Source organism: Anomaloglossus baeobatrachus, chromosome 3 (genome assembly GCF_048569485.1).
Source record: "Anomaloglossus baeobatrachus isolate aAnoBae1 chromosome 3, aAnoBae1.hap1, whole genome shotgun sequence".
NCBI classification, from domain to species: Eukaryota; Metazoa; Chordata; class Amphibia; order Anura; family Aromobatidae; genus Anomaloglossus; species Anomaloglossus baeobatrachus.
In genome coordinates this window covers 171,082,788-171,106,337 of record NC_134355.1, presented here as the reverse complement: position 1 = coordinate 171,106,337, position 23,550 = coordinate 171,082,788, and the positions used below count along the sequence as shown (strand labels likewise).

The following is a 23,550-nucleotide window of genomic DNA, read 5'->3' as shown; positions in this document are numbered from 1 at the left end:
CACGGCATTCCAAGAAAAGCACTTGCTACCCACAGTAAAAATTTGGTGGAGGTTCCATCATGCTTTGGGGCTGTGGGGCCAATGCTGGCACTGGGAATCTTGTTGGAGTTGAGGATCGCATGGATTCAACACAGTATCAGCAGATTCTTGACAATAATGTGCAAGAATCAGTGACGAAGTTGAAGTTATGCAGGGGATGGATATTTCAGCAAGACAATGATCCAAAACACCGTTCCAAATCTACTCAGGCATTCATGCAGAGGAACAATTACAATGTTCTGGAATGGCCATCCCAGTCCCCAGACCTGAATATCATTGAAAATCTGTGGGATGATTTGAAGCGGGCTGTCCATGCTCGGGGACCATCAAACTTAACTGAACTGGAATTGTTTTGTAAACAGGAATGGTCAAATACACCTTCATCCAGGATCCAGGAACTCATTAAAAGCTATAGGAAGCGACTAGAGGCTGTTATTTTTGCAAAAGGACTATCTACAAAATATTAATGTCACTTTTATGTTGAGGTGCCCATACTTTTGCACCGGTCAAATTATGTTTAAATGCGGATTGCACATTTTCTGTTAGTAAAATAAACCTCATTTCAATCCAGAAATATTACTCAGTCCATCAGTTATTAGATATATGAAACTGAAATAGCTGTTGCAAAAACCCAAATTGTTATAAAGAAAAAAGGTTAACATTAATAGGGGTGCCCAAACTTTTTCATATGACTGTATATTTTCCACAATTGTAATATACAGTAGCAAAAGAGATTGTAAGCAATAGGAATGATTTCCACTGTTACAAATCAATTTTTGCATTTTACAAAGAATGTACTTTTCTAGATTTAACAGCTAAAAGTAAGTTTCATCAATAACATCTATTTTTTTATTACGTATTTGTTGGTAATTTATAGAGGTTGCATTTGAAAATAAGAAAATGTGGTAATGGGGGCAAGGGATGCCATAAAATCGGAAAATAAATATTACTTAAAGGGTTTATCTGGGACTTTTATATTGATGGCCTATCCTTATCATAAGTCCTCAATGTCTCTTTGCGGGAGTACTCATCACCCCTGCCGATCGGCTGATTGTTCTGAATTGAAGACAGCTTTAACATCGGAATAGGGGTTTGGTCCAGGTCCTGTACATCCGTTCCCTATTGATTCAAATAAAGAGTAGATATGCAGTGACCTGTCAAAGCCACTGTACCGTTGACAGAGCTCTGCTGTGCAGTTCCTCAACTCGGCACGTCTGACATACATCTTCCTTTGACACAGAGAACAGCTGATTTGTGAATAATGACTCTAAACCAAATACTTTAAGATATATAGAGAAATGGGGGAAAATACTAAATAAAGAATTCACAGTAGAAAATTGTCAATCTAGCCTTAAAGCAATATTTTCCTCAAACATTTCTGCAATATTACATGAGTCCTTTTACAAGGTCATCACAAATTGGTACTTCACTTCCTCGAAATTACATCAAATTGATCCGAAAAATTCTTCACTATGTTGGAGGAATTGCAATGAGAGAGGAACATTAATTCACATCCTCTAGAGCTGCCCGAGGATAAAGTGTCTCTGGAGAGGTGTATCACACCTAATTGACAGGATTACCAATTCCAAAATAAAATTATCACCTCAAATGGCTCTCATCTTTAAATAAGGAAAACCTGGAACAGACGCAAATAACTGTCGTGATTCACATTTTTATAATTACCTTTTATTTTTGGTCTGCTCCCACTTGCCGCCTCAACACCGGCGAGCATTATTTTTCATGCTATCCTCCCAGTGATTCATTTTGCTTTTTGATTATGAGCAATAGCTTCAATATTTTTATATTGGAATCCCATTGATAATTCCTAATTATCATATGTGGTCAGTTTCGTTTATATATAGCTCTTATTATATCTGCAACCAACTTTTACCAACTTCAACACAATCAATATGATTTTTCTAGTGCTTTATGCCTTTCGATGTGTTCTGAGTCACTATCTCAGAATTTGCACTCGACATAATACAGTATATCAGATATCACTGGACTGCTTTATTAAGACTTGGTAGCCGTCGTACTTTTATACCCTGCAGCTATCGAACTTTGTACTTTTTGAAACAAAAAATTGCTTTTATGCAACCTCAATGGGTTAAGCATAGCAGCAAAAATATGTAGTACTTAGAATGTGTGATAACTATGGCACTTGACATTGCTGTGAAAGTATTTAATGTAGAAGGGGTGTCCACTACTTGGACAAATCTTCTTAAATTCTATAGTGCCCCCGATCTTAGATAAAAAAAAAAACCCCACCTTATGCTATGTTCCCACATTAGTGCCGTTTAAACGATGTTGGCTCTAGGTCTCTACGATGTTACTTACGAAGTGTGAGCGATGCAGCACAGTATAAGGTTTATTTTTGGTATTATTTTATTTAACGGCATTCAGCTTGATCTCTAGCCATGGCACCTTGATGGAGGAACGCTCTGTAGATAGATCGATCTTGTGCAAACCTAGATAGGTCCACCAGGGGTCTTCTTCACCATTTTCTTGACTCTATGAAGCAATGGGGTTACTGGTGTTCCTCTTCGCCTTGTTCCTTCTATTCTTCCAACCATGATGTCGTTCTCCAGATTGCCATCTTTGTATGATGTGTCTAAAGTAGGCAAGTCGTACCTTGGTGATCCTTGCTTCGAGTGACATGTCTTTCTTGATTTGTTCCAAAATTGATTTGTTTGTTCTTCTTGCAATCTATGGTATTGATAACATCCTTCGCGTTCAACACATTTCAAAGGCGTTGGTTCTTCTGTGTTTTTTTATTGTCTAAGTTATGCATCCATACGCTATTATACAAAAGACCAGATTATGGACGAGTCATGTATTCTTCACCAGTGAAATGTTCCTCGATTTGAGGAACTTTTCCAGTGATTTAATTGTTAATTTGCCCATCGCTATTCTGCATGGTGGACTAAACATTTTAAGAAGGGGTTGTCCATGTAATTCCATTACATTCTACTTGTTTTACTATAATTTTATTTTTTTTAACAGGGGTCTCCATTGTTTCAAGAGCTAGACGGCTGTGAATATATCTTCTTATGGAGAACTTCTGAGGCTTGCCCTGTTGTTAGAGCAAAAGGTAGGAATTTGTTAATTCGTGTTAAAGGGAAGATGTCAGCAGGTTTTTGCTATATAAGCTGAAGTCAGCATGCTGGAGGGGTTAAAAAACAGAAATCAACTATGCCTCTCTTATTAAGCTCCATGCTGTTATTTACTAAAACTGAAGGCCTTATCACTTGGTGATTATCATTGCTAGGTCTAGCTGGCTCATGCACAGTAGTCCAGCACACCCCCTCCTGTGATTGACACCTAACAAAGTATAATGTCTATTGAGAGCCTGGTGTGGACAGGGGCAGTTCCCTGGGCTCCGCTACATAACTAAAGCTAAAAGTTCAGATTGTGTCAGAACGGCTGCAGCCAGTAATCTAAGTGATACATTGTTTGATTCAAAATCTCTTTGCCTACATCATGCTGCTCTTAGATGGCATAATAAAAAAAACCTGCTGACAGATTTCCTTTAAAAGGTTTTCTGCATAAGGAATAACATTTGCATACTTGAACTGCATATTAAAAAAGTACATGAGAGAGCGCTGAAAGAAAAGTCAAGTGTTGTCCACTAGTTTGAAGTTAATGAGCTGACTTTTTCAGCAGCAGTCACTAATCAATGTATGGAGCCCTGTTTTTCCGCACTGTCCGTTATTTCCCACATTACTAAATGTCACTTGTGATATGTCAAACTTGTTGGTGATTGGGTGTGGTTCTTTTTATTTATATTGCTCTTAAATTTTTTATTTATTTTGATTATTGTTATATATTTTTTTGTTCTTCTTTTCTTCATTTTTAAACCAGTGCATACAATTTATCTTCTGGTTGCAATATTTTTTGGGAATTGTTCAATGTGCAAGTGGATAGTGTCTGGTTTTATACAGAAAACCATGCCCAATATCTGTCTCACACATAGATATCAATTAAAATGTGGAAATTAACCTCTCTTATCCTTCATTGATAATTTAATTATTATAGAAGCAGTGTCAGCCATACTTAAAGGGGTAGTCCCATCTTCAAGATCCTATCCTATTATGTAGTAGGTGTACTAATATTAGCAAATACCTCCAATTAGAAATCTAGCATAGTTCTCCTGATACACTTTTCTTACCTCATGTTCAGGGCATTGCAGGACCTTAGGTATCCATGGTTATGATCCCGCATCTAGTTAGTTGCTAGTGGTCGTAACCATGGCTATCTAAGTTCCTGCAATGCCCTGAACATGAGGTAAGAAAAGTGTATCAGGAGAACTATGCTAGATTTCTAATTGGAGGTATTTGCTAATATTAGTGACATAGTGAATCAGAAAAATTATCCTACATTTCTAATTAAAGGTATTTGCCAATATTATTATTATTATTACTACACCTACTGCATATTGGGATTGGATGCTGGAGATGGGAATACCCCTTTAAGGCTGTACATATAGGCTGGTCACACCCATGTGTATGAGTATACAGATGTAATATTGTATCATCACAATTATTCCCTATTTTTTAAGTGACCTGCCATTAATCCTCATGTTTTGGCTGATAATTGTATTTGTGGAATAAACGCTCCGGGTAGGGTCCACATAGTGTGCCTGGGAGTGTTGGCAAAATCCCATAAACATTAGATGACCACACAGTAACAGGGGGTTCGGCCTATTTTGGGGGGCGTTTATACTGTGCAGGAAAATTATGATGTCCACCTGTCAATTTATTGATACGTTTCTTGGAGGTATAATGGCACACTACAAAATTCTAAGCAACGATGCTCCAGAATGATTATTTCATGAAAAATACATTCAAAGGGAACCTGTCAGGTAATTTATGTGTTCTAACCTTGTAGCAGTGTGATGTGTGACCTAGTAACCCCTTCCTACCCATCCCTCTGTTCTAATAATGTGTAATGTGCATGTATAAAAATGTTTTATTACTTATGTGTACCCTATGCAAATGAGCAGGGGCTCTAGCCACATGGGCGTCGCTTCGCGCTGTGGGCGTTTGCATGTTTTCCATGGTATTACGCCCCTGTGGGCGTGATATCATGGATTTACATGAGCGACGTCCCGTCGCTCCTTGAGATCCCATGTGTGCGCACTTACAATTCCCGCAGCCTCGTTACTCGGGTGCTTGCTTCTCGGCTTGAGACGCGCTCTGCTCATGACTGGAACCGCAGTAGTCTTCTGAGCAAGCATAGTGCGCGTCTGAAGACGAGAAGCAAGCACCCGGATAACAAGGCTGCGGGAATGGTAAGTGCGCATGTGCGGGATCTCAAGGAGCGATAGGGACGTCGCTCATGTAAATCCATGGTATCACGCCCACAGGGCGATGCGACGCCCATGGAGCTAGAGCCCTTCTCATTTACATAGGGTACACATAAGTAATAAAACCATATTTTTATACATGCACATGACACAATATTACAACACAAGGATGGGTAGGAAGGGGTCACTAGGCCACACATCACACTGCTACTAGGTTAGAACACACAAATTACCTGACAGGTTCCCTTTAAGTAAAACAAAGGTCATGTCCACTTCAAGTAATATGTTCTGCTTTATACAGGTGCCAACTGCCAGGTTAAAGACCCAAAGTATGACTATGTCTATGACCTGCGGCCACTTGGAGAAAAGGTTATAGAAGTGGCAACTATTGAATATAAATACCAGCTCAAAGTTTGTGGAGGAATCTCTGAATCTGTGTGTTCATCCCAGGCACCAAATGGGACAACGGTGTCCTCCTGCCAAGTTAAGGGTAACACAGGAATTTTAGCAGGTAGGTTTCATAAAACAAGACACATTCAACATAATTGCACAATTGCACACATAATAAAGCATTGTGTAAAGGCTATCTTTTACGTTGGACCTTATAAATGGTACATTTTAACACATAGTAGCAGGAATGTAGATAGAAACCTATTTTTGCTTTGTTCTTTTCTCCTCTGAGGAGATAATGGTTGACATAATTGCTGATTCCCAATATGTATGTGTGTGTGTGTGTGTGTGTGTGTGTGTGTGTGTATATATACATGTATGTATGTATGTGTGTATATATATATATATATATATATATATATATATATATATATATTTGTCTGTCTGTCTGACAGTCTGTCTTGCTCCAAAATTGTGTCCTTACGGTGACACAAAGCTGATTGGCCGCTGGGCTCGCCATGGCCCCGCCCCCCGCACGGATTGGCCGCTCGCCCAGGCTCCGCCCCCACACGGATTGGCCGGCCGCTCGCCCAGGCTCCGCCCCCCACACGGATTGGCCTCTCGCCCCGGCACCCTGCACGCATTGGCAACTCTGCCACGCCCCGCACCCCTCACGCAATTCACGCTCGCTCTGGCCCCGCCCCCCGCATTCCCCGAACCGACACTGAGCCACGACTCCCAGGTGAGTACTGTACCCCCGGGAGCCCACATCAGCGTACGCCGCCAACCCAGCCGACACATACCCTCGCATTGCTGGGGTTGCTGCCGTATGCTGGTGTGGGCTCCTGTGCGAGCGGGGGACGGATTACGCTGGTAACCATGGTAGCATAGTTACCAGCGCATCAAGGTCCTGCAGCGGCGGAACATACACACACACACACACACACACACACACACACACACACACACACACACACACACACACACACACACACACACACACACATCCATCAGATCACACACACACATCAGATCACACTCGCTCTCACACACACCTCACACACACATCACATCGCATCCACACACTCACAACATCCTGGGATATCGCTTGCTTCTCGGCGGCGATCCTGTGCAGTGACCTTCCAGGACCTGCCGGAGGATCACATGGCCAGAAGCATGTGGTATCTCCGGATGTTGTGATTGTGTCAGCGCGTATGTGCGATATCGTCAGTGTGTGTGTGAGTGTATGCGATCGGATGTGTGTGAGTGTGTTCTGATGTGTGAGTGTGTGTGTGTGAGAGTGTATGCGATCGGATCTGTGAATGTCGGCAGAGGAGCACGGCGTGCTGGGGGAGGCTGGGAGGAGAGAGGCTGATGCTGGGGGAGGCTGGGAGGAGAGAGGCTGATGCTGGGGTAGGCTGATGCTGGGGGAGGCTGGGAGGGTATAGGCTGATGCTGGGGGAGGCTGAGAGGAGAGAGGCTGATGCTGGGGGAGGCTGGGAGGAGAGAGGCTGATGCTGGGGGAGGCTGGGAGGAGAGAGGCTGAGGCTGGGAGGAGGGAGGCTGGGAGAAGAGAGGCTGATGCTGGAGGAGGCTGGGAGGAGAGAGGCTGATGCTGGGGGAGGCTGGGAGGAGAGAGGCTGATGCTGGGGGAGGCGAGAGGCTGATGCTGGGAGAGGCTGGGAGGGGGAGGCTGATGCTGGGGGAGGCAGGGAGGGGGAGGCTGATGCTGGGGGAGGCTGGGAGGAGGGAGGCTTGGAGGGGGGAGGCTGAGAGAAGAGAGGCTGATGCTGGGGGAGGCTGAGGCTGGGAGGAGAGAGGCTGATGCTGGGGACAGAGAGGCTGATGCTGGGAGGAGAGAGGCTGATGCTGGGAGGAGAGAGGCTGATGCTGGGAGGAGAGAGGCTGATGCTGGGAGGAGAGAGGCTGATGCTGGGAGGAGAGAGGCTGATGCTGGGAGGAGAGAGGCTGATGCTGGGAGGAGAGAGGCTGATGCTGGGAGGAGAGAGGCTGATGCTGGGAGGAGAGAGGCTGATGCTGGGAGGAGAGAGGCTGATGCTGGGGGAGAGAGGCTGATGCTGGGGGCAGAGAGGCTGATGCTGGTGCAGCATGGGGGATGGAGCACGATGGGGAGTGCGCAGCATGGGGGATGGAGCACGTTTGGGAGTGCGCAGCATGGCGGATGGAGCACGTTTGGGAGTGCGCAGCATGGCAGATGGAGCACGTTTGGGAGTGCGCAGCATGGGAGATGGAGCACGATGGGGAGTGCGCAGCATAGGGGATGGAGCACGATGGGGAGTGCGCAGCATGGGGGATGGAGCACGATGGGGAGTGCGCAGCATGGGGGATGGAGCACGATGGGGGGTGCGCAGCATGGGGGATGGAGCACGATGGGAGGTGCACACCTCCCCCCAACACACACACACACACACACACACACACACACACACACACACACACACACACACACCACACATACACTGGGAACCACAAACACCATCCTACACAGACACCCTCACACACAGACAACGCTGCACACACACAACACCCAACACACAAACGCCGCGGCATACATAAATATACAGACATTGCACAAAACATACCTCCCCCAAAACACACCACACCCACACAAGCCGCGCAACACACACACACACACACACACACACACAACGCTACAGACACACAGCGCTCCACAAACAACGCAACACACATACAACACCGCTCTCACCCCCCGCCACACCTAGACAACACCCAGAACATGTACAGCGCCCTACACAAACACTTGGTAACTACACACAACAACATCTATATATATATAACAAAAATCATACATGAACTACACAATACGTAAATTCTAGAATACCCGATGCGTAGAATCGGGCCACCTTCTAATATATATACACATACATATATATATATATATTATAAAAAAAAATATTATATATATTCTTTTTATATAATTAATAATATTTGTGTATATATATGTATATATATATATATATGTATATATATATATATATATATATATGTATATGTATATATATATATATATATATATATATATATATATATATATATGTATATATATATATATATATATATAATATATATATATATTTATATATTAGACCGCTGCAAAATTGTCAGTTTTTCTGGGTTTTTTTTTTTCCTTTTATAGGTATATTTTTGAGTAAAATTGAGTACATTTTTCTTTTATTCTGTAAACTGCTGACATGTCTCCGAATTTCCAAGCAATTAATTTTGTATTTATTTTCCGAAAATGAAAAGTGGTCAAAAATAACAAAAAAATGGATTGCTTTTAGACCTCAAATAATGCGAAGAAAACAAGTTCAGAATCATTTAGAAACAACGATACTAATGTTTTAACTCAGGAAGAGTTCAAAAATCAATATTTTGTGGAATAACCATGATTTTTAATCACCACTTTCATGTGTCTTGGCATTCTTTCCACCATTCTTTCACACTGCTTTTGGGTGACCTTATGCCACTCCTGGTGCAAACATTTAAGCAGTTTTTCTTTGCTTGACGGTTTGTGACTATCCAACTTCCTCTTGATTACATTACAGAGGTTTTCAATGAGATTCAGGTCTGGAGATTAGGCTGGCCATGACAGGGTTTTGATGTGGTGGTCCTTCATCCACATATTGATTGACCTAGCTGTGTGGCATGGCGCATTGTCCTGCTGGGAAAACCAGTCCTCAGAGTTGGGGAACAAAGAAACGGTTTTTCTAGGATAACCTTGTATGCGGCTTGATTCATACGTCCTTCGCAGAGATGTTTGTTGAATTTTCTTTACCTAATTTTCAGCTTTCTTTCCCTAATTTTCAATGGATGTAAGCTTACTGCAAGGAGACCTAAAGATCTCATACATGAAAGATGTGTCAATGGACCATCAACTAGGCTCTAGTTGATGAATGCACATTATTGGTTGTCTAAAATGCCAATGGTCTGACATAGAGTTGTAGATTAGCTAATTTTTTGCTTTATAAGACGCACTTTTGTGTGTCTTATAAAGGGGATGTGTCTTCTAATCCGAATATACGGATTATATACTGCAGGGTCCAGGGGAGGTGGGGGCAGCTCTGGAGCGGTGCTGGAGGCTGAGGCAGGCTGGTGAAGGCTGCAGGAGGCAGCGGGAGATCTCCCGCTCATATAGTATGACACAGGTAGAAGAGAAGACCGGGTTTATGCCGCGCTAAAAACCACTGATGCGTGCAAATTAAAAGATTTCCTTTTTATTTGACAGTTCCTACGCTTTTCAGAGACATCCGTCTCCTTCCTCAGGAAAAGAAATCATATTGAATTTTTCCTGAGAAAGGAGACGGATGTCTCTGAAATGCGTAGGAACTGTCAAATAAAAAGGAAATCTTTTAATTTACACGCATCAGTGGTTTTTAGCGCGGCATAAACCCGGTCTTCTCTTCTAATAATAATAATAATAATAATCTTCTATAGCGCCAACATATTCCGCAGCGCTTTACAATTCAGGAGGATATTATAGAAACAAGTAACAGTTACAGAAAATACAATATTTAGAGGGAAAAAATAGTAAAGAAAAACAACCCTGCTCGTGAGAGCTTACAATCTACAATGAGATATGGGGGGGGGGGCAAGGTACAAGTGCTTATTTACAATGACAATCCAGCCATCTCACGGAAATGGGGGATGGTTTCCTGGACCAGTTGGCCAGAGACTTGGGATGCATTTGGGTGCCATGGAGTTTGATGTGGTTATGTTGTGAGAAGTTGTAGAGGGACTATGTGAAACGAATCTGATTAGGTAGTGTGATAGGCCGCCCTAAAAAGATGCGTCTTTAGGGTGCGCATGAAGCTGAGTAAGTTGTGATTTGTCCTAACTTCTTGGGTTAGAGCGTTCCAGAGGTTTGGTGCAGCTCGGAAGAAGTCTTGGATCCGGGAGTGGGAGGTTCGAATTAGTGTGGATGTTAGTCGAAAGTCGTTTGCAGAGCGTAGAGAACGGGTGGGGTGATAGACAGAGAGGAGGGTGGAGATGTAGGGGGGTGCCGCACTGTGGAGAGCTTTGTGGGTGAGAACAAATACTTTGAATTGGATCCTATGATATATGTCATGTATGGCAGCGTGAGAGCGGCGGAGGCTGGTAACGAAGGTAAATATCGGGTAACCACCTTGGTTACCTGATGTTTACCTTGGTTACAGCTTACCGCAGCTGCCAGATGCTGGCTCCTGCTCCCTGCTCGCTTCATTTCGTCACTCTCTCGCTGTCACACACAGCGATCTGTGTGTCACAGCGGTAGAGCGACGACCAAAAAATGAAGCTGGACATTCAGCAACGAGCGGCGACCTCACAGCAGGGGCCAGCTCGTTGCTGGATGTCACACACAGCGACGGGACGTCGCTGCAACGTCACAGAATATTGGTGACGTAGCAGCGACGTCGTTGTCGCTGTGTGTGACACCACCTTTATACAAATAAAGCTGTCAATCACTGATTGGACTGCCCACTGCACTGAGAATCCCCAAAAGAGCAGAGGATTAAATGATTAAAACTCATGTTATCCTAAATCTTTTTTCACCAAGCTATCTAACAATGTACTCCGCTCCCCCTGCTCTATAGTATGCTGCTTCAGATTGGACTGAATTTTCAAAGTGACCGGTTTCCTTTAAAGAGGATCTGTCACTTACAACAATTGTTTTTTTTTGCATGGTGTAAATGCCTCTGTTCTCCTGAATCTGGGATTGTTTTTCATGTGCACATGTTATATTAATACCTGATAAAAAATAAATTATGGCAAGTAATAGGTCCTGTTAAAATAAGGACATGGATAAGGGTATACATTTCATTCTTTAAGTAATAATGAAGTTATCTGGGACACCCACTATATCCAAGTAGAATTTGGATTGAAGGAAATTTCTGACTTTCTCTATTTGTCTTTGGAAGTTATATTTTGTTTTATCATTATCCATTATTAGGTTTGGCGAATCAAGAGTTGGTATATGAAGATGGAATCATTATGATAAATTACACCGGTGGAGCGCTCTGCCACAATAAATATAATCGCTCAACTCTTCTCATCTTTTATTGTAACAAGACAGAAGGAAAGGTTTGTGTAGTTTATCTAGTGGAAGTACAGAAAACAGACAAAGATTGTGATTTGTTCTTCCTTTTAAGAGTTTAGCAGGTGCCACATTTGTTTTTAAGCAGTGTAAAGCCTTTGTAAAGGCCCCTTTACACACTGCAACATCACTAGCGATATGGTTGTAACTGGTTTTGTGACGTAATAGCGACCTCCCCAGCGACGTTGCAGTGTGTGACACGCATCAGCGACCTGGCCCCCGCTGTGAGGTCGCTGATCGCTACAAGTCATTCAGGACCATTCTTTGGTCCTTTTGTTTCCTGCTGCGCAGCATGCGTCGGTGTGTTTGACACAGTTATAATGACATCGTTAGCGACCAGCGCATAGGCGTGCTACCGTTCTTTCTCCAGCGAGGTCGTTCTGCAGGTCTGTATCGCTGCTGTGTCATTGGCAAGATCTGCCTGTTTGACAGCTCACCAGCGACTGTTAGAGACTTTCCAGCAATCCCGGCCAGGTCAAGATCGCTGGTGGGATCGCTAGAAGTTCTCAGTTCTCAGTGTGTAAAGTGGACTTAAGGCTCTGTGCTCACGTTTACAGTGTTGGCAGGAAAGAAGCTGTATAAAATGTGTGTTTTTGCAGGCGGTTTTTGTGTTTTTACTTGCATTTATTTCTCAGTCATTTATATGGGTTAAAAATGCTGCAAAAGAATGCTGAAAAACATCTGAAAAAACACCATGAAGGTTCATATCTGCATGGAAAAAATAATCAGCGTGTGCATGAGATTTCAGATACTTTGCTGGTATTGTAAAACGCTGCATTTTTTTTCACGCCACTGTTGCGGTAAAAAAACTCTACTAAAATGCAACGTGTGAACAAGCAGGTAGCAATGAATAGGTGTTTGTACTTGTTAAATACTTACCCTGTCTTACTGAACTGATCTCTATCCAATGTGAAGGAGGTGCAGATCTCGTCCATAATGCTCCTTCAGGAAGTGCACTATATGCAGAAAATGCTTTGTTATAGGATGCCAGGCCATCTTGTCCAACAACCCAACGTATATGCCGGTCCTGATTGTTATGCCAACGTTTCGCAGCTGGTTTGGAAGTTTTGGAGAATGTTGTTGTTTTCTGATAACTGGAATAATACTCAGATCATTTATGACACCTATTCACACTAGTGTAAATGAGCACATACAGTACCTGCTAAGCGGCTGATTAGAGGTTGCACTGAGAGAAGTTGAGATACAAAATTACATTTTATTTTCTTTATTTCAGCCTGTATTTCTGAAAGAAACGCCAGACTGTATATATAAATTCCAGTGGGGTACACCGTTGGCCTGTCTACCTTTCAAACCTATTGACTGCTCCTTCAAGTAAGGCTTTTCTTGTTGTCGTCAGAAAGCAAAATCAGAATTTCTTATTGACGTGATAAACATCTTATTGACTTCTCATTCACAAACTTTGTGCTTTGACCCCAGTACTAACCACAGTACATAAACATTACTTGCATCTTGTTCCAAGTCTCACTGCTGTTCTTATGGAGAACAAGTTCGTAGTCATGGCTTAGAGATGCAGGAATAAGCCATCACTTTGATTTGACGGATCAGACCCCTGTGCTTGGGATGACCTACGGTAATTGAGTTCGGTGGCGTTCCCTACACAGCCGACTGGCCTGTGGTACTGCTATGCAAGAAAGTATTAAAAAAGAACAGCTTTACGAACTACATCACTTTAATCCAGTGAATTGCTAGGGGTGCCACTAATTGTGTAACTGTGACAGTCCTATAATGATTTATTCATTTTAATTATCCCGTAAATAAGTGACTATACATTGATCCCTACTGAGCAGACTATAATATATAAATTATGACCATTCCCACTGACTTTTCAGACAATGTACATTTGGTGTCTAATGACATGACTTATTTTCTCTATCTATGTATGTATATGACTGGAAAATATTTATTCAATCATAATGTAGTATTATTGCAATGCAAATCAACAAACGTAAGATAGATTAGCTCACCAATTCATCTTTCCACTACCGCGTCATATACGCAAATCACAATCCTAAGAAAAGTTGTCCGGAAATGCCAATTCAAAATATTATCAGTTTATTTGAATATCCATTAAAAAATCAACATAGCAGGTTGGCCAGATATGTCTGATGTATTTCCACTGTCCAATCTTAATCGTAATATGAAATTCAAATGCCAGCAAATCCATTTAAAAGGAAATATGTTCCCCGTTAGTGACGTCAAACAAATAGAAGACACAGATCTAGATTATGTAAATATATCTAAATATACATATAATCATTTTGAAAATGTATGCACTCTGAGATCCTGGTATTCAATTGTATTATCCGTGATACTTTTTTTTATTTTATTTAAGTAATAATATTATATTCTTTCAATTGAAAAAAAAAATAAAAAATGAATAAGTAGTTGTCCATGACTAACGTTGATGGTCTATCCTTAGGATAGGTCATCACTCTAAAAAGAAAAGTCCAGCTCACCATTACTTCTATCCACTTTCCGTTCAGAGCACGTGCAGAGGCTCTGCCATGGCCTAGGGTTAGAGATAAGTAAAATGAGAGAGTCCAGCTCAATTAACAGATTTTTCTTTATTGCTTGTAAAATCTTGTACATAGGAAATCTGATTTTACAAATAAAATGCTGTAATAGCGTATGCATCAACGCGTCTTCAGTGTGTAACTACCCTTAGTATTTTACTCATAGGTTCATCAATGTCTGATCGGTGATTATGTAACTTCCGGCACCCACCAATCAGCTGCTCCTTCGCAGGAATAGTGTCTGCAGCTTTGGAATGAAATTCTGCGAATGTGCAGTACCTGGCCGCCGCCACTATACAGTTAATGAAGCTGTGTTCTACAGCTCCGTGACAGGGCCATTCTGGTGGATGCCGCCAACACCGAGAATAGTTGCTCGCTGGGAGTCTCACCTATCACCGATAAGACATTGATTACCTATGCTATGTATGTGCCATGCATGTTAAAGTTGTGGACAACCACTTTAAACTAGTGGCATGTATCTCCGAAAAAAAAAAAATTGGTGCATCTAAAGTAATAACTTAATTTTTTGTTTATATTGGAAACGTTCTGCGATTCTGCTTTGAAATCGCACTGTGTTCATAATCACATAGCACAATTAATGAATGAATTGCTAGAATGTTTTAGATTCTTGATTCCTTATTGAGCATGTTTTGGTAGCATATCTGCAAACTTTTCATACCCATAGTACTAGAGTATAACTAGTAGTTCATCTTGTAGGATACTCGCATATAGCTCAGCATTGAGGCCACCCTTCATTTCTGTCAAGTATAAAACGCCTTTGGCCTTGAAACATCCCCATATCATCAGGATTCTTCCAACAAACTTAACAGTTCAATTTCTCAATCTGTTAGCCCTTTTTCCCCTGACTTTTTCCAGACCCATTTGCACACATCAGAGCATACTCTATTGGCTTTCGTCTCATTGCTCCAAATCACTCACTTTCAATCCTCTACTATCCACTTTTGTACTTTTTTGCAAACTTGAGCCAATGAATCTTTTAATGATATTGATGTTGAGGCTTCTTCACCTTTTTTAATTCCTGCATTCCAGACTTGTGTAATGTTTGTTGCATGGTCCTTGCATGGTCATCTGTGATCTCACTATTTCGAGGCATACGAGCCACCTCCACTGCCGTGTTTGTGGTGTCAGAACTAAAAGGACCTTATGATGAGCCGACTTATTGAATCTGATATTTTGCTTGCATGTCCACCTCTTGGCTTTTGAATAGATAGGACTTCATTTTGTATTCTTCCAACTTTCATGGCACTCACATGATACACTTTGGCAATTTTCTTGACCGACACACCGCTATTGATGAGGTGGATGATGCGGTTTCTCTTATTGGGAAATCATCACGGCTGCTCCTCGATTTGAATCAGTGACCTCTTGCTTGGCAATCACCCTAATAACACTCCAAGATATTTGGGAATGTGAGAACAGGTTGTAATTTGTAGTATACAGGAAGAAAAAGATTTTTCCACCTCCAGGAGCAAAACAGTAACAATGCAGTGACATGACAAGAATCTGCATAAGTAATCATATGCTAAATAGTTGCAAGTCAAATTTATATATGAGATAGCCAAAATGATTGTTTATAAAGTGAAGGTAGTCTTACACTCAAAACTGTAGTGGATGGTGAGATATGGAGCCTGAAAGCAAAAGTTTATAACATTGTTACCCTTTTCCTCATTTTATTTAGGAGTATCAAACTATAGGGGCTGAATACAAATGCATATCTGTCTTCTATATTTTTAAAATATTTAGAAAACCATGTATCATATCTTTACACTTAACAAATACTTGCTACTTAGTGTTAGTATATCACATAAAATCTCAATAAAATACATTTCAGTTTAAATGTTTAACCTGAAAAATTAGTCTGGTATGACTACTTTTTCAAGGCACAATAAAAAGAAGTCATCGTTGATCATGAAATTGAACACTAGGATCTCACAAGAAATTTTCTACTATTCTTATATAATCTACATCTATGGTTTGTATTTGTGTTTCAGGTCACTAATGGGAGACTGGCATAACTTGTGGTGTACAGTAAAAGTATAGGAAAAAAGAGTCAGATTGTTTTAAAACAAGGACAGGGAATATTGCTCAATTCCAGTTAAAAAAAAAAAAAAAAATTGTTGCTCCCAACAATCATAGACTTAACTTTTTTATTTATTTCTTTTTTTTTTAAGGTCTTCTGTAATAGTGTGAATCAGATTTTTGTAAATGTCCCCTTTTCTGTTATCAAATGGGAATTAGTTGCAATGTTTTATTTGATATACTTGTTTTTAGGGATCCATCTGGAAAATCATATGATCTGTCGCCATTGTCACATTACGATAAAAACTGGGAAGCGGATTCTATAACTAATCCAAATGACAAATTCCGCATCAATGTATGCAGGCCTCTAGTGCTGGAACCTGGTAAGATTTTCTATTTCTGTTTTTTTTTTTTTTTTTTTTTTTAAGGGGTTAGTGTGTATAAATAAATAAGACTTACTAATATTTCCAATGTACTTGAGGTGTTCAAAAGTATTCATACCTTCAATTCCTCAAATGCTACCAGGGCTGAGTTAAAATGTGTAGTCTGAAAGCGAAACAAATTTTCAACCAAATCCCTATCTATTTACTTTGGTGATCTAAACTAATTTTATTTGTTTTCCTACTTCCCGTCTAAGACACTTAGTTTGAAAATCCCAGTGCATGCTGGTCACTGTAATAGCTTCTGCCCACTCCCTGAAACAAAGCGTCATCAGTGACACTTCTTTTTTTTTTTTTTTTTTAGGGGCTGCTCTGTCCCTGCTAGGTGTCATTGTGTGATGTGCTCTGTGTTGCTGGTTCAGATCAGCTGAGCAGACAGTCAGGATGTATTGTCAGAGTACCTGGCTGTATTTTATTGCAAACATATTAGAAATTAGATTAGATTACCCATTAAATAGATAAGGACCTGGTTGAAAATTTGTCTAGCCTGCAGAACATCTATTCAATTTCCAGTGTCTTGAGTTGTTAAACTGGATGGGCATGTGTAGATTGAGCGTTTCCGGTCTGCCAGAGGATGGGCATAAGCAGTACAACCCTCAGATTGAGCTTTCTGGGCTTATAAGGGATGGGCATAAGCGGTACAACCCTTAGCCTTTAGCACCGCTCCTTCTGTATTACATTACATAACAACACAATAGCTTCATCCTGTAATTGCTGTTGTAGAGTCGCAGTGGAGCCTCAGCACCGCTTCACCGATTACTTCACGTGGCAGCAATCCTCCAAAAGCTCTATTCCCTTTGAATCACAGTCTTCTAACTAGAGTTGAGCGCGGTTCGTGGTTCGAGGTTCTCCAGTTCTAGGCTCGAGTGATTTTGGGGCCTGTTCTAGATCGAACTAGAACTCGAGCTTTTTGCAAAAGCTCGATAGTTCTAGAAACGTTCGAGAACGGTTCTAGCAGCAAAAAAACAGCTAAATCCTAGCTTGGTTTCTGCTGTAATAGTGTAAGTCACTCTGTGAATCACACTATTATGACATTTCAGTGTCTAGTGTGCGTGAACAGCGCCTTCAGATCACTGCTTTTTCTATAATGGCGATCGCCTTTTTTTTTTTTTTTTTTCCTTGTCTTCCTTCCCTAAGCGCGCGCGTGTAGTGGGGCGGGCCAGCATGTCAGCCAATCCCAGACACACACACAGCTAAGTGGACTTTTAGCCAGAGAAGCAACGGCATGTGTGATAGGATGTCCATGTCACATGTCCCTGCATTATAAAACCGGACATTTTCCTCCAGGACGCCATTATCTCTTCTGCGTCTTTGGTGTCAGACATCACTGTCGCAGCTCCGTCCTCCTGAGTCCTATCGCCGATACAGCTGTATGCGCTGCATACACAGCGTTAGACAGCTTAGGGAGAGCACTTTCTAGCAGTCCTTTTAAGGGCTCAAACCGGCAGGGTCAGAGAGCCATAGGTGACAGTTCCTGAAAACAGCAACAGCGTCTGTGTAGCAAAGGTCAGGGATTTCCTCCCTGCATTTCACCATTAGGAGGGAATAGAAAGGCAGGCTTCCATTCCTCTACCCAAACCCACAATCCTGGCACTGTACCCTCCTGTCCTCTGCACACTCCAACTCATTATAACTAAGCCATTATACTAGCAAACAGTCAGTGTACCTAGTGCCATCCTAAACGTGGCTATTGTACTTTTGTCTATTCACACTATTGTAAAGATATTTGCAGCACGTCTGCCTGCATTGCACACTCCAACTTTTTTAAACTAAGCCATTATACTAGCAAACACTCAGTGTACCTAGTGGCATCCTAAACGTGGCTATTGTACTTTTGTCTATTCACACTATTGTAAAGATATTTGCAGCACGTCTGCCTGCATTGCACACTCCAACTTTTTTAAACTAAGCCATTATACTAGCAAACACTCAGTGTACCTAGTGGCATCCTAAACGTGGCTATTGTACTTTTGTCTAGTCACACTACTGCAAATCTATGTGCAGCACCTCTGCATGACACCCTCCTGCTCTGTTTTTAATAAGCTATAATGATAGCACAAAATACTGCCATTTAGTGGCATCATAGAACTGGCTGTTGTATTCCATTAGTGCCCCACTGGTGACAAGCTATTTCTAGCACCTCTACATGACACCCTCATGCACATTTTGCTACGCTAATGTTATAGCAAACTCATGGAATTCATTGCTGCATTTCATAATTCGGAGGGATAGAAAGTCAGGCTTCCTTTAGCTTTTCCTTCTGTTCATAGACAGCATCTCCAAGATCAATTTCCCCTCCACGTCTAAGTGTGGAGAGGCAGCTAGTGCGCATGCGTGTGCCGATTTACCCCAGCTGCAGCATAATTACAGTGTTTCGCCTAGTGAGTATGCTCAGCCTGACTGTGTTATTCCTGACGCTAAGTCTTCTTTTCGGGATACAGCGCATGCTCCCACACGAAGTGTGAAAAGCCTCTTTGCACAGGTGCTTGCATTCCGTGCCGGGTCGAAGTCCTGTTTTGTGCCTAGACACCATGCTAAAGCTGATAGTCTTTTTTCAGAGACTGTATTTCATGCTACTGAGCATGCTCAGGCACTTCCTGCATCAGAGACTAGGTCCGGTAATTAACTCTTTGGCCCTGGCCCTTATGTGGGGGTCCCATATAGACCACAGGGCATCAGGTGTACTCCCAAATGGCTTGCAGAGGCCCACACCTATGACTTGTCACCGCATTATTGATGGTCAGACGATGACTCGTGAGGTGTTTGGGTCATGGCAGCCATGAGGTCATCATTGAAGTTGCGGTTCCAAATAGGACGCTAGTTATGCCACTCATGACGTGTCACTTTACTTTTGTCTCCAGGAGGTGCATTGTGGTTCACCCTGGTTTGGGGCGGACCCAGGTTATAAAAGGGGCTGGAGCCAACAAGGAGGTGCGCAGTCTTCTATTATGCTCCGAAAGAGCACACCTCCATGTGTTGAACCCATTGCGGCTTTAGGCCAGAGGTAGGCAGGGATAGGGTGTCGATGCAGGCCACCACCACAGTTGGTAACGCAGAACGGTTAAGACCAGCTCCTGTCCTACCAGTCCTGCTTGTGCAGCCCAGTGGCATTAACAGGCCTGCTGCTGCTGATGCGCCTGCTGTCCACAGGTGTGCCCCTACGCACACGGTCAGCGTACTCAATGGCCCCTGTGTTGTTAACAGGGAGTTCCTGGGCTGGGTGCGCATGTGGACCCTGTGACGCTAATAGGGCTCACAGTCTCCAGATCCGAATGGCGTCTAACTCGGTTCAGGCTACTATTAGTTTCATAGCCACACAGCTCTGTATCCTCCACCAAACCTTCCAGTTGCCAACCTCTCCTTTTCCAACTGGGAGCACGGTGGACACTGACTGCTGATGGGGATATATACCTTTCTCTTTCTTTTCTTATTAATTTTCGTTATATAGCGGTCACAGATTATATACCACTTTATCCAAATCTGCCAGTCCCACTGTAACAGATGGTGTTTCTTCAGCAAATGTTACAGTTGCTTAACCACCAAATCCACGGACCAAAACTTTTTTCCCCTTTCCAACACACCTGTTCCCCTTTCCAACAGCATCTGTCCTTTTTCAACTCATTTTGGTATATGACCAAAAGTGCAACTGTGCAGGGACACCGTACTCAACGCCATCTCAGCACAGCAGCCATCCCTTGGTCCCTCCGATGTGGACAAGTAAAAGACCATTTCCTCCTATCCATGACAAAGCGTTGAGATTCACTCTGTGCAGCACTGGTGTTTAGTGGAAAAGTAGATCTAAGATTGCGTACCACATTCTGCAGATACTCCTGTATACGTGCGTCCATTTCTATGGCAGGAATTAGTTCGCCAAATTTTGTCTTGTACCGGGGATCTAACAGTGTGGCAACCCAGTATTCAGGATTACTTCAAATTCATACAATCCGAGGGTCATGTAGGTAGTGCAGCAAGAAGGCGCTCATGTGTCTTGTGCATCCAGGAGGACCAAGTCCTTGGTGTGTTGGTGGCAGAGAGGTGAGAATCGTGCATCCTTCCTCTGCCCTCTCCCCACAACCTCGCACAACCGAAATGTGAGCAAGCTCTCACTCATCTGCTGAGTCTTCCATGCCCATCGCCAGTTCGTCCTCCATTTCTTCATGGGCTCCTGCACTTTCATCAACACTTTTTGCTGATACTATGCGCCCTTGTTAATCCCTCTCCCTCACCATGAATGCCGCATAGGTGCCGCTGACCATCTGGACCTCGTAGATCTTGTTATCCCTTCCGCATATGACTCCTCCTGTACTTCCTCCCCTTCCTCTTGTCCCAACACCTGACTCCGAATAATAATTACAGTGTGCTCCATCATGTAGATGACCAGAATTGTCACGCTGAGAATGACATTGCCAGTGCTAAACATCTTCGTCGACATTTGTAAACTGTGTAGCAGGGTGCATAGGTCCTTGATCTGACACCACTCCAGCAGCGTGATCTGCACCACCTCTTGATCAAGTTATCCCAGGCTATATGTCATACCATATTTCAGCAGGGCTCTGCGGTGCTGCCACACACGCTGCAACATGTGCAGATTCCAATTCCTGCGTGTCGGAACATCGCATTTCCAGCGTTTAACTGCCAGACCCTAAGACTTCCGGAGTGATGAAAGTTGTTGAGCTGCTGTGTGCGCACGATGGAAGTGAGCACATAGCAAGCGTGCCCACTGCACAAGGCCATGTAGGCCGTGATGGTGTTTTAAAAATTGCTGGAGAATTCGGTTCAACACGTGAGCCATACAAGGCACGTGTGTCACATTGCCCTGAGGATGGCCCGCAGCCAGGTTTGCATCATTGCCGCACACGGCTGTTAAGTCACCAACGGAGTCCGCTCCGTCAATTTGTACTCCGGTCGCCAGGTGACAACGTGTTCCTTTCATGAATAGTGCTGATGATGGGAGAGGAGTCGATGCCAGCGGCGCAGGTGGACGCAGGTTATGCTCACCCACTGGGCTGCATTACCTTGACAGATGCAGAATCTCTGGCTGAATGTAGCTGGTGGGTATCTCACAGATGAAATACCATCATTCAGCTACAACCAATGGGAAGACACCACACCCTTTTTTATGCCCATCCTGTCTGCAGACCACTGCCAGACATAGCTATGACCTCTGGTTACTTTTACCCCCAGTTCAGTTTTATGATTTTGTGTGCTTGTTACCTGACTACTTTTCCTGCTTGCTGTTTATGTACCTTGTTGGCCGATCTGCATTTCACCTCTGCTTGTTTTCTGATTAAGTCCTGGCCGTCCCATTCTGTTCCTGTTCCTCAATTAATGTTTTGACCCTGCCTGACTACTATTCTCTGGAACTGCAGCTTTCCACAGGTATTAATCACCTTGGGCCCTGTGCAATTCCTAATCCCTGTATAGGGGTTAAAGGGTTTCAGGGTTCTAGGGGTCCTGCTTGGTGAGTGGCTTCCCTCTAGCCTATCATTTACAGCCCATCTGAGTGTGTGGATCAAGGAAGGCGTTACACCGTGCTCTCTGCAGAAGGCCATGTGGCCCAGGATCGTGCTTTAAAAATTGCTGGACAACCAGGTTCAACACGTGAAACACACAAGCCATGTGTGTCACATTGTCACAGCGAAGGCCCGCACCCATGTTTGCATCATTGTCGCACCCGGCCTTCCCTGGCTGCTGGTTGAGTGGAGACAACCATTGATGAAACTCGGTATCCAGAGCTAACCGTCCACAACTTCTCAGCGGTGTGACTCACATTTCCCATACATTTCAAAGTAAAACTTTGACCGCCTGATGGCATTGAGCTCTGCTGCCAGCATAGTAAGGAGGTGTGTGGTAGTGCTTGTGCGCAGTTACAAGGAAGGGTGGCCTGACCACACAGGGTTTGCGCCAAGGTGGAGGACCCACACGAGGTTGAAAAGGCCGAAGCAGTGTATTAACTTCTACATACAGAAGAAGGATTGAAAAAACTCGTGGGGACAGCAAGACTTGGACAGCAGACCCTTCTCCATCTCTCACCATAGTTTGCCAGTGCCCAGTCAGTGACATGTAATGACCCTGTCTATGCTTACTGGTCCAAGTATCTGTGTTGAAATGCACCCTGTCGCACACAGATTTTCTCAAGGAAGTGGTGATGTTGTGTGCGACATGCTGGTGTAGCGCGGGCATGCTGTTCTTGGAGAAGCAGTGGTGATTGGGCATCTTGTACTGGATCACAGCGACAGACATAAGGTCTCTAAAATCCTGTGTGTCCACTAGGAGGAAAGGCAGCATTTTGGTAGCCAACAGCTTACACAGGGATAGAGTCAACCTCTTCGCTTTGTCATGGGTCGCAGGAAGTGGCCTTTTATTTGACCACATCTGAGGGACAGAGATCTGGCTGCTGTGTGTAGATGGTGTTGAGTAGGGTGTCCCTGGAAAAATGCAGGTTTGTGAGGAAAGTGCAGGCGGAGACATGATGTTGCCTTCATCCAACGTTGGTGCTATCGATGTCTGAGAGAGCTGTACACACTCACTTGTTTCCCCTTCCAAACCAACTGACGACCTACCAAGCAAACTGCCTGTTGCGGTTACAGTGGTGGAAGTTGTGGGTGGAAAAACAGGTGTGACAGCTGTCCGCACAGTCCTAGAAGATGACGAGCGCGCGGATGCACTGGAAGGGGCAGGCGGTGGATG

The 23,550-nt window shown here is 43.2% G+C and overlaps 1 protein-coding gene across 1 annotated transcript in view; it reads left to right on the top strand.

Annotated features, from left to right (window-relative positions):
• Positions 1–23,550, top strand: part of IGF2R (insulin like growth factor 2 receptor) — a 291,000-nt gene that overhangs the window by 181,214 nt on the left and 86,236 nt on the right. Inside the window, exons 26-30 of the mRNA XM_075339578.1 lie at positions 3,043–3,130; positions 5,646–5,855; positions 11,703–11,833; positions 13,081–13,178; positions 16,673–16,803. Coding sequence (XP_075195693.1) covers positions 3,043–3,130; positions 5,646–5,855; positions 11,703–11,833; positions 13,081–13,178; positions 16,673–16,803 — 658 coding nt within the window. The remainder of the gene's footprint in view (positions 1–3,042; positions 3,131–5,645; positions 5,856–11,702; positions 11,834–13,080; positions 13,179–16,672; positions 16,804–23,550) is intronic.